Source organism: Xenia sp. Carnegie-2017, unplaced genomic scaffold, assembly GCF_021976095.1.
Source record: "Xenia sp. Carnegie-2017 unplaced genomic scaffold, XeniaSp_v1 HiC_scaffold_21, whole genome shotgun sequence".
In the NCBI taxonomy this organism is placed as follows: domain Eukaryota; kingdom Metazoa; phylum Cnidaria; class Anthozoa; order Malacalcyonacea; family Xeniidae; genus Xenia; species Xenia sp. Carnegie-2017.
The window spans coordinates 9,420,842-9,432,203 of NW_025813484.1; the positions used below are offsets into that span (position 1 = coordinate 9,420,842).

Below are 11,362 nucleotides of genomic sequence, written 5' to 3' on the forward strand. Positions count from 1 at the left end.
ACAAAGGATTATTTATAATTCACGCGTGTGTTTTGTCGTAGTTACATTACAAAGGGAGGGATATGAAATATCAAACCAATTTGTACTACGCTTTAAATCGTGGTTATTATTAGTTTTTTTCCTTTAGACAAACATCATATATTCCAAGAGATATTTACAAAAATATTACAAATGAAACTAAAGCAAAATGTACATATACAAAATGAACGAACTTTTTTCATGGTAGACTCATTTTTCGAACTTCCGAATCAGAATACACATTTCCCCCTCCACCGAATCTTTTCTTATAAATGTATGGATGGGAACATAACAAATAATTTGTCATAGAAGTGAGACTTCGGTGGATTCCAATACAAAAACATTTCGTGTACCGTAGTAGAAAGAGTAAAGCAAACATAGCTCACATCACGTTGGTGTTGATACAGTGACAAAACAATTATTTTGATGAAGACTTTTTGTTCTTGAATCAGGTGTAGCTTTTATAGCAGAATAACTGAACAAACAACATTGTGAAGAAGTGGAGGGTGACAGCTTCTCTGGTGACTTACTGCTTTTAAAACAGCTAATTTCACGCTCCCAGTTGAGAAGTTGTCCCATGAAATGAAAGTTTGGTGAAATTACTGGGCGTCTTGCCTTTACATACTTGTACGCCTCTTCTAAACTATATCCTTTTTTACTCATAAGATAGGCCAAACAAATTGTTGCAGATCGAGATACTCCAGCTTGACAATGTATAAGAACTTTACCACCTGATGTTTCAACAGAATCTAAACAAAGAACGAACGTAAAACGTCAACAAAAAATATTACTTGTTTACTTAACTGCCTAAACCGAATACTAACCAGAACGATGTTAAGGTTAACTTTTCAAATTATTTTTTCTATTCTCTGGCTAAGTTTAATTGAATATTAATTGGAAGTTTGGCCCAGCTCTATACATAGATATTACACTAAAACCGACTTAAAAAACAGTTCTTTTTTGTCAGCAAGTTATTGAATATTCATTTCCACTCAAGATGCAATATCGTCTGTTCTTTATCTTTCACGCAAATGAACGTCTTGCCGACAATAATTATTTTCAACGATGACTAAATTGGGCGTGTCTAGCTTGTGCCTTTCGCCAGCTGGAACATAATTTACTTTATGATAGAACGAACCGTGCATTAAACATATTTTAAATCATCTCTGCACAAATTACTTATCAACAATGTATTTTCATTACCAAGTACATTAGAAACTTGTTTGTTGAACACATATTTATTAAAAATGTGCACTAAAATGACAAATTAAAGATACTTAAGTGTTCGTTGAAACACACACAACAATCAAGTACTTCAGCACGGCCAAATAGTTCGTTCTTCTCTATCTTAGAACAACAGCTTCACAAAAAGTTCAGAAAACCGAGCTGACAAAAGCCCCCGCCTACCCCACTCCCCCCTAACTTAAATTTCGGCCGAAACCATGAACGAACGAAAGAGAAGTTCACAGAAGAAGAAAACACGTCTAACCATAAAAGTAAAAAATACGACCAAGAACATTATCCCTAACAACAGAACATGTTCTGACACGATTGACGATAAATTCAAGACACGAGCAGTGAGCTTTGTAATTAATAAGCAAATATGTATGAAGTGACATATTGATTTTTAGCAAAGAAAAGAACTGTAAAATAACTGGTTGAAATTCAAAATAATCTTGAATAGTCGACAAAACTACAATACAATATTGAAACTGTCTGGCATTGAAATTTTTTCAAAACTGAAAGTTTTGGAAGAAACTGTACGATATTCCCTCTTTCTCTTTAAGGTAAAAAGAGTTTAACTCCGTAGCAAAACATGCATGGTTAAAAATGAAGCAATGTTTTGAGGAACACGAGCAAATAGTAAATAGCGTGTAGATATTGGCCTAGTACTTACCAATGAACTCAACTGCAGCATGAAACCATCGACTAATATCCGCATTATGATTGTCTTCAACCGGAATGTTTTTATAAACGAAGCTACCTTGAAAATGATTATTTATGGTTTTTGAAACGTTCATTACGGCTGTCACTCCAAGATTTTCCAATACATCTTTTGAAGAGCAATGCAACTCATTACCAAGATACAGAAACGGAAGTATTTCAACGGGGGGACTTCTGTCTTCTGCATCGCACGATGATTCTCGCGAGCTCTTTTTATTAAAATCTAAATAAAGCGATGAGGCTGCACTGTTCCTCGAGGGCAAATCTCCGCACGGTAAATGATTCCATTCACACATGTTTGGATGTTCTGCTTGGAAAAGTTGAAATCCACCTGAAGAATAAGGAACAAACCATATAATAAATAAAAAACAAACACTGGGAGGAAACACCAAAACCTTCACCTAGAATTATATCTTGAGTAATATTAAGCTTTTCGTCGCCTTTAAATCGATACAATTTATAGCTACAATCCCTCGTTCTATTCTAAAGTAACTTCATGTCTTCTCTCTGAGAATTTGGCGAATCCACAAACCAAATTAAAATGTAAAAAGACCGTTATTGTGTTTAACGTTGGCCAGCATAACGACATTCAACTCTATATCGATCAATGACAAATTTGTATTACTTGTGACTCGTCGTGCTGTACTCCAGTGGTGCAATAATACAACATGCAAAAGAAACGAACTATTGAAAAATCATGAATTAATAATAGTTACACGCGGTCACACGCATTCAAAAACTGGTCGTTAATTTAGCCAATGAGGGCAACGATACCGATTTCCTGTTGTCTATGACCAAAGAAAGACGACCGCGTGTATAGCAGCTGACGATCCAAGCAAACACTTTCTATATTGTGTTTTACATTTTTGTTACTGTTAATATAAAAAAATGAGTTGCAAATATCAAAGAGGAATTACATTACACAAAATGTTATATATAAGACAAAATTTATATTTTGCGTTAACTAAGCACGGCTTTCCCATGACATGTAAAATCTATCATGATGGCGCGGACTTATTTAAAATTAATGTTTGCACTAATGCAATATAAATTAGCAGTTGAATACGAAATAAGAACACGATCATTGCAAACATCAGGGCCTCTTGCCTTTGAAAAATGCGCGAATACATTTACAACAAGCAAAACACTGAGTTTAAGATATCTTCATGTTTCAGATGAAAATGTTTCAGCAAGAAAATTTTACAGTCGTTTGAAATACATCGCGATGAATGATCATCAAAATATCTATCACGTGTCGTTAATTGAGGATTAGTAGACATTTCAAATCTCTAAGTTGCAATGTATTGCATCATCATGTTTTAATACTAACATGCGCAGAGCAAGGAATCTCATTCGGTGGCGAATGAAGGATCCAAAAATTTTCTAATAATACTGTTTAATTTATAAATAAGTATGAAAATTGACCACGATATTTTTGCGGCTTAATTCTATAAAAAGATATGACAAGTCATGAAAAATTAACCGTTGAAAATCGCTGATGTTTCATATTACACTCGTGCCACTATCTCTCCATTGCGTAACTTTTGTCGCCTTAAAAAGTACGGAGTCCAAGTAGAACTTCAGCACTTGAAAAGGAATGTATTGGCCACCAAAAAGGATTATGTCGATGATTGATGATTTTTACTAAATTTTCTTCGATATGTCGACTCTCTCAAAATTTACCTCGAAACAACGAAAAATACTGATCTTTAAAACGTAGATAGATCGAAGAAGCAAAAGAAAAAACAATTTGTGCTTAACTTTAACTCTATGGCTTTGATAATCCTAACTTGGTTTTAATCAATTTTCATCCGTCTTTAGATTTTACCTAATCTTTATTTTTTTGTTTTTTTCCTTGGTGCTCAACGCCACTCGGAAGATGAAAAGAAGAGTATGATGGAACGGAAAAAAACTTAATAATCATTTCCGCTGTATGAAAGAAAACTGAATTAATTCTACGTTTTTGCGTGTTTGTCGTGTTTAAACAGCTTCGAGAAATAAATATCTCCAGGCATTAACGACAACAAGAAGAGATGTTATTATAAATAATCCACTCACAGTTTCTTTATTTAGTAATGTTGTTCATCACACGATTGATAATGAAGGCATGAGGTGTCCTACTCGTGCAACAGACAACACAAAAGTTCAGAGTTCACATGGAGTAATGGAAAATGCAATATGTATAAAATATATAATATTTACTTTACAAACCTAGTAGATAGTATATTTTCTTCTTTAGATTCACAGCTAGGATTGAACCAATAAACGACAAAGTATCATTTCTGGTCGGTGGAAGAGCACTGTTGTCGTCATACAGTACAATCACATTTACTTCACGTAAACTGTTCAACGTTGTTTCACAAGATATTAACGCTTCCAATGACGAACCACTTTTTCTTAATCTTCGTCTCAATATAGTCGGGCAACATACGTTAATGGCTTTCTTGATGTGACTGCGATGATGCGCGATGTACGAACGACAATCGATGATCTGGTACGTTTTGGTCTGCTGAAATAGATCCAGTAGGGATGCGGTTGTGAAGGGGAATAGATTGCTACAACCCATGACAGTCATCTTCACATCAACGATTCATCAAGTGGAGATAGACATTGGTTAATGCGTACTTGTGCACACTCTTTGTTAGTGGACAATTAAATATGCGCATTTTATATACTGTGAACATTGCGGTGGAAATACATCAGTTCTATAAATATGAAAAATCGTCTCATGACGTCGTTATAAATAGAAAACTTGACCTTATGTTAACAGCGCGCCACGCGTTAAACAATTCTCGACGCGTCATTTTGATGAGTCATTTGAATAAATCAACACTAACGTCATAGTGTAAAAATAATGAAAGAAGAAAACACATTTGAAAACACATTTGAAAACACGTTTACAAACCTGGTCTCTTCTCATCATATTCTGTATCTCTCAAGTCTCAAAGTTGTAAAAAGAAAAGAAAACCGTCTTTCTGTACTCAAATTGATTTTCGATTTTAGTATTTCTTTTCGAGTCTGTAGTCGATGAGGGTCGCCTTTTGACATGACCCAACAACTTGTCCATGCAAAACACGCAAGGTGTCTTGAATACTTATGCCACGTAACATTTCTTAAAATACAAATGCCATGACAGGTCTTGACTTGTTTCTCCTTCATCTGTCACCGCTGCAGAATAATAACTATGTAACAAGAAGAGAAATGTTAAAATTATAATAAAAAATAATCCATTATTATTTTATCTCAAATGAAAAATTGATGACATATGTATTTTGAACTTCAGATATAATAATCTTTACATAAAATGGCGAATGGACATTGTATCAGAATGCATTAAGGTTAGAAAAGTATAACAAAAAGGAAAGTTTCATTTTGTGAAAAACCATAATGAACAAGACGTCGAGTGAATCTTTGCATTGAACAAAAGCTTTATGAAATATATTTCTACTTGAGTGCTCAAAGCATTCTGACAAAATGTACTGATAATACACATTAGATTCATTGAAAATTTAAATATTTTTCACTCGCAGGCTTCTTATTAAGCGAATTTTATCCCAAAAAGTTCATGGGTATACACAAGATAAACCATGTCTGACCTATAACATGCATTCTGTGAGGATATTATTAGTTTGTTATAATGTCTTCGAAAGTAAAATGTGCAAAAAATATATAAATATATAAATACAGTATGTATAAACAATGTTGATATACATATATAAGATAAAACACAAAGTTTATTTTTCAAGATAGTTAGAGGGAACCCAGCCAGATCGATTACCTATCCTAGCTAGCCACCAACCCCCTTCATCTTTACGAATAACCTCAATTTTGTCTCCTTTTTTAATATCTAAAGTATCATCCATTCCGTCCGTATAGTCCGCTATGACGTGATAATACTGGACAATCTTCGGTTGAGCGGACAAGTTTTCAGTACTTCGGGCAGTTGCTTTGTTCAAAACAGCCGTTGGCTTCAACGACAGCAGATTCTCTGCACTACTCGAGTTGATATATCGGGGTAAAGTGGGTTTCCTGCTGCGATTTGGAATTGGGGGACCTGGATTTATTCTATGACCACTCGAAGTGTTCTTGGGTCTATCAGGGGGAGAAGGCCTCGGAGGAGTGCGACGGGGGGTTGGTCCTACATTGGTCTTTTCTTTCAAATAAGTTGAAGGTGCCCATCCTTTGCTACCATTACATTGTACATACCACCAACCACTAGGTGTCTTCTCCAGTACTTTCACCAATTCGCCTTTTTTCAATGTTACGTTCAGCTGATCGTCATCAAAAAAGTCACTGATCGCTAAGTAATCAAAGCCTTTAACTACAGGTTTAGGTATTGCTGTTCTTATAGCTGGTACAGGTTTAGGTTTAGGTCCTTGAGGTGTTCTTATCTCAGGTTTTTTTTCCTCTACAGCATGTGTTTTTTTGTCTCGTCGTTCGATATAAGAAGATGGCAGCCATCCTTCCTTGCCGTCTTTTCTACAGTACCACCAGCCATTTGGAGATTTCTCAATAATATCAACAGATGACCCTTTTTCAACGCTCAATACTCCTTTCCCACCCTGAGCACGATAGTCTGACATTGCAACATAAATAGCTTCGTTTAACGACGATGTTGAGTCGTGAGCTTCGGGAGACGTCGGAGGCGAACGCACACGATTCTTTATTTTGTGCGACTTTTTTACCTGAAATAAACTAGATGTAAGAATAAAGTTGTTGAAGAAGAAAATGCAAAAAAAAATATCAAAAGCTTCAAGAGCAAACAATGCTCAAGACTTTCGTATATAGTCATTTTAAAATCCGTCATGAAGACAATATTTTAACACCATGATGAGTTCAACTATATTTCTAAGTGTTTCTCTACTTTCTTTCTCGTGATACCAGCTTTCCTAGAAATACATACCGAAGCTTTCCTTGGTGGAGGTTTGTTAGATTGTGTCCCTATCAAAGATTATTGGACAATGTTACTGCTCTTTCTCACTCCATTTGTCATTGAGATCAGCCCCGTGGCAAATATAACTTACCTTCAACAACAGGTTTCGGAGGTCGTTGTGGTCTGTTTAATATAGCTGGCTCATTACTTAAGGTTATATTTTCGTATGCATGACGAATGGGTAGTGGTTGGTTTGGATCAAATTTCTTCAGATATAAAGATGGTGCCCAGCCCTCAGAACCGTTATATCTAAACAATAAACATTTGAATGTTTTATGCAGTGCGGTGTTTTGAAATTAAATGAGATATGATCTTCGCACTTAGCTGGACAATTTAAGCAATCGTCTCAGGATCTGAAAAAATCAGGTGACTCAACGGGATGCTATTAGATTGGCATGCGATAGAGCTATTTACATAGTTTGAGGTATCATCTCATCCTGCTCCGACACATTCGACCTCATGATCCACGAAAGCCTCCTCATCTCCAAACTAAAACCTTCACTTAACACTCAAGGCATCTCCATCCCTCTTAAGCTTTTCTAGTCTCAACACCTCACCCTAACTATACATCATATCACACTCACGGTAATCTGATACCTCAAACTATGTAAATAACTCTCTATATATATCTATAATTCTTGTTAACTTCCTTATTAGTCTGAAGATGTCTTGAGTCAAGACGAAACGTCACTATTTTAATAAATTTCACAAAACCAAATTGTTTATGACTATGTTCAAAATTATTTGTTGGGCTCTAATATTTATATATGCTTGTAAATGTAGATCGTCCAGGTTGGTATAGTCCTGAGAAGGACTGTTTTTGTTGTTGTTGACTGACGTTTCGACAACCTTAGCGGTAGTCATCTTCATAGTCAAATGAGGAGTAAACGTCATGTTAGCCGTATTTGTTATCTGGTTCTTACGTCATTGTATTGTGTGTAAAGGAAATATGTATTGTCATTGTGAATTAGTGTTAAAAACTAAAAACATCACAACTAAAAATAAAAATATTTCACTTCACACTAATTCACAATGACAATACATATTTCTTGTACACACAATACAATGACGTAAGAACCAGATAACAAATACGGCTAATCTAACGTTTACTCCTCATTTGACTCTGAAGATGACTACCGCTAAGGTTGTCGAAACGTCAGTCAACAACAACAAAAACAGTCCTTCTCAGGACTATACCAACCTGGACGATCTACATTTACAAACATGTAACGATACTCCCGGGTTCAAACCATTTACTCTAATATTTATTTTAAACAATGAACATTTAGTTTGAGAGGCAATGTTTAGATGTACTGCAAGGAATCAAAATAATCATGATATTAATCTTATCCAATCATCCCAAGATAAACAACCCAAAAGATAAACTAACTTCAAGATAAACAAACCCAAAGATAACGCATTTGAAATATAAAATGACCTTATCAGCCACCATCCATCAATATTTTTCTCTAGCACATCGACAACAACTCCTTTCTGAAATCCCATTTCATCAGGCTCATTAGCAGTATAAGCTCTGGACGCAATGTATCTTTCTTCTGAAAGTATTTGATCCAAGCATTATAAAACGTATGTGACATAAAAATGTCCTTTAGATATTGAAAAGCGTAATACCTCCTGGCTTAAATACAACAGTAACAGACTTCTCAACACTGCCATCTTCAGGTTCAAGATACGAAGCTGGCAACCATCCTTGTTCTTCATCCATATTTACAAACCACCAACCTTCAAATCAAATAATAAATGCCTTATAAATATTCACCAGTCATCTATTTCATGTATCAAACTTTGAAAAATGTTACCATTTTCATTTTTTTCAATAACTTCCACAATGTCTCCAGCAAGGACACTAACTTCACTTCTGTTTTGCTTATGGTAATCAGCAATGACTATGTACTGTTCAAGTTGAATTGGTTCAGAAATCACTTTAGCTATAAATAATGATTTGATTAACACAATCTCAATTAATTTGATAGTTATGCGATCACACATTGTTTTAAATGGATAAATTCAAATTTGTCTGAAATATTTACCAACATTACAAACAATATAATGTTTATAATAATGTCTCGAAAGCTAAACATGATTTTATGTGCTAACCCCTTTCTTCTTTAACATTTAACTTGTCTTTCCTGCAACAAAAATTATTCATAATAAAATAATTCACAGGCAGTTAAAGTAATTTTAAGATTTTTTACTCACTGAGGCTTTGATTCATGTTCTAAGGCACTAATGTCATCATTTGTTGGTTCAAAGAAACCAACAACAAGGTCAGATTGTGAAATTTTATTTGCAAGCTTAATCAAGCTCTGAAAATACAAAAATAAAATGTCATTGGATGATTACAAATAGAGCAGAAAACAGCAGTTCTAATTTCTTGAGACAATGGAATATTTTATAGCAATAAGCAACATGTGAATAATAATGTATGAAGAGCTTTGTCTTTACACATAAAACTCACCTGACAATAATCATTGATTGGCTTCTTTCTTTTCTCTGCCACATCTCTAATGTTGCTTCTGCCAAAAATGATTTTCCCTATTAAAACAATATGTAATGTGAATTTCAATTTCTTCTGAAAGCCAGTCTGATTTATGATGGTTTAATTTGAGGTCATTTTAGATCTACCTGGTAAGAATGGAAGTGATCTAAGAGATGGATCTTTAACACCACTCTCTTCAGGAAATTGTTCGAAAAGTTTTGTCTAATATGATTATAACAAATTGAATAAAACCAAACAAAAAAGAAACGTTGCAGTAAAGGTAGAACAGCATACCTGTAAATCAAAGAAATGGCTATATCTTCTAAATATAACCACAACACTGCTGTCGGACCAAGTCACGTTAATAACATAAACCTAAAACAATTGAAATTTGGATTAAAGAATTACTTCATTATTATATTACCGGGGAATTATTTACTATGTTGAGTTATGGCGGCTATCTCAGTGAAACATCAAGTTGCCATGATTATATGAACATAAATTTATTATTTAATGTTTCTAAGTTAGTTTGACTATTTTCATGTTTAAAAGAAATTAAATAAATATAAACTGAACACATATTTTCTAATCCCTTCTCTTCGGTTTCCTATTCTCGTAAAGTTGAATTTACATCGCGATTTGAGTAAACTATATCAACGTATATGGGGAAATTATACAATTTACACATACATAATGCTTTGATGGTTTTCGTCTTTTTTGATAATCAACAACGACAGCATCTTTTACATATCTTCTACTCATCTCTTGATAATTTGATGTTGTAAGCTGATTATAGCTTTAACAAGTCAAACGACAACATCGTACCAAGTAAAATTTCTTCCTTTTCGTTCTTTTGACTCGAGAGCTTTTTGAGTGTGTGGTGTGTACAGACAAAATACTTCCGCTTTTTAAATAAGCAATTTGTCTTTACGAACAAAGTGGGGAGAATGCTTTGCATTAATGAATGCAAGAAAATGATATCAAAATAGCTGAATCGAAAACAAATTCTCTCGCATTGTGCTGTTTGTTTCCACTTTCCATTTCTAAACTTATTTAATCAGTAGTCATCCATGCCATGCTTGATGTTTGTAACTTTTAATGACTATTATAATATATAAATAAGTACTAAGTTTTCCTAAGAAGTCTTTATTTAACAATTTTTGTCTACTCTTCACATTCAACATTGAATAACTGTTGGCGTAACTAGCTTTTTTAAATAAATATTCCTTCTGTTTATTTACAGTAATTTATCTCACATGGCCATGGCTTATGTCAGGTTTGGGCATAGAAATTTTCCAAAAAAAAGTTCAGACATTGTCAAAGAATTTTTCATTCTACTTATTTAGTAGCATTGTTTGATTCTACTAGAAAATTAGGATTTTTAAGGGATTCTGATTAAGAAAGTTTCTGATCAAATTCCTTACTATACTCAATATCGACTGTATCATTAATCATTCCACGATTAACAAGACGAAAAAAAATTGTCATCTGTGGTCGTACTACAACCATCAAAGTCATATTGCTATTTTATTTCATTTTTTATATGTTTTAAAATTTTCCTACACACAAGTTATTCGCAAGGAGAAATTCAATTTCAAATGAAGGCAAACTAGACTTGAACAAACATGAACAGAAACTCTCGCCATAAAAGTTGAAATCAAACCGTCAGCTCTAACACCTTGAAGTGCTAAAGAAGAACTGATAGTGAACGGTCAAATATTACATTAATTATTTCAAGGGAACACTTTGTACAATGTTAATTAAACTAGTAGAAAAGCGCATCTGTCCTTTCAAAGAACAGCACAAGTTGATCAAAATCTCCTCACAAAATACATCTAAATCTTTCATTAATTGTTGAGGGTAAGTTATACGTATGAAAGACATTTTGGAATAAAATTTATTCTTTATATAGCAAAGTATCATTTAGACTTTAAAGAAGGAAAGATCTTCTCCAGATAAAAAAAAAA

The 11,362-nt window shown here is 33.9% G+C and overlaps 2 protein-coding genes across 2 annotated transcripts; both read right to left on the reverse strand.

Annotated features, from left to right (window-relative positions):
- Positions 1 to 86: 86 nt before the first annotated feature.
- LOC124444727 (dual specificity protein phosphatase 4-like) lies at positions 87 to 4,914 on the reverse strand. The gene is made up of 3 exons (XM_046995362.1): positions 4,174 to 4,914; positions 1,916 to 2,293; positions 87 to 767 (listed from the first exon to the last, which is right to left on the reverse strand). The coding sequence occupies exons 1-3, from the start codon at positions 4,535 to 4,537 to the stop codon at positions 406 to 408; spliced, it is 1,104 nt and encodes a 367-aa protein (XP_046851318.1). The 5' UTR covers positions 4,538 to 4,914; the 3' UTR covers positions 87 to 405.
- A 281-nt stretch (positions 4,915 to 5,195) lies between these two features.
- On the reverse strand, positions 5,196 to 10,508 carry LOC124444725 (SH3 and PX domain-containing protein 2A-like). Its single transcript, XM_046995360.1, has 12 exons — positions 10,086 to 10,508; positions 9,690 to 9,770; positions 9,542 to 9,617; positions 9,375 to 9,451; positions 9,116 to 9,222; positions 9,014 to 9,045; positions 8,716 to 8,844; positions 8,528 to 8,638; positions 8,334 to 8,451; positions 6,987 to 7,144; positions 6,866 to 6,903; positions 5,196 to 6,647 (listed from the first exon to the last, which is right to left on the reverse strand). Exons 1-12 carry the CDS (start codon positions 10,155 to 10,157, stop codon positions 5,697 to 5,699), a joined length of 1,950 nt encoding a protein of 649 aa, XP_046851316.1. The 5' UTR covers positions 10,158 to 10,508; the 3' UTR covers positions 5,196 to 5,696.
- Between the last annotated feature and the right edge of the window lie 854 nt (positions 10,509 to 11,362).

Coding starts and splice junctions, on each gene's coding strand:
- LOC124444727 (XM_046995362.1), bottom strand. CDS start 4,537: ATGACTGTCATGGGTTGTAGCAATCTATTCCCCTTCACAACCGCATCC. Junction 2,294..4,173: donor GAAAATATACTATCTACTAG/GTTTGTAAAGTA, acceptor CTTATTCTTCAG/GTGGATTTCAACTTTTCCAA. Junction 768..1,915: donor TGCTGCAGTTGAGTTCATTG/GTAAGTACTAGG, acceptor TTCTTTGTTTAG/ATTCTGTTGAAACATCAGGT.
- LOC124444725 (XM_046995360.1), bottom strand. CDS start 10,157: ATGAGTAGAAGATATGTAAAAGATGCTGTCGTTGTTGATTATCAAAAA. Junction 9,618..9,689: donor GCCATTTCTTTGATTTACAG/GTATGCTGTTCT, acceptor TAATCATATTAG/ACAAAACTTTTCGAACAATT. Junction 9,046..9,115: donor GAACATGAATCAAAGCCTCA/GTGAGTAAAAAA, acceptor TTTTTGTTGCAG/GAAAGACAAGTTAAATGTTA.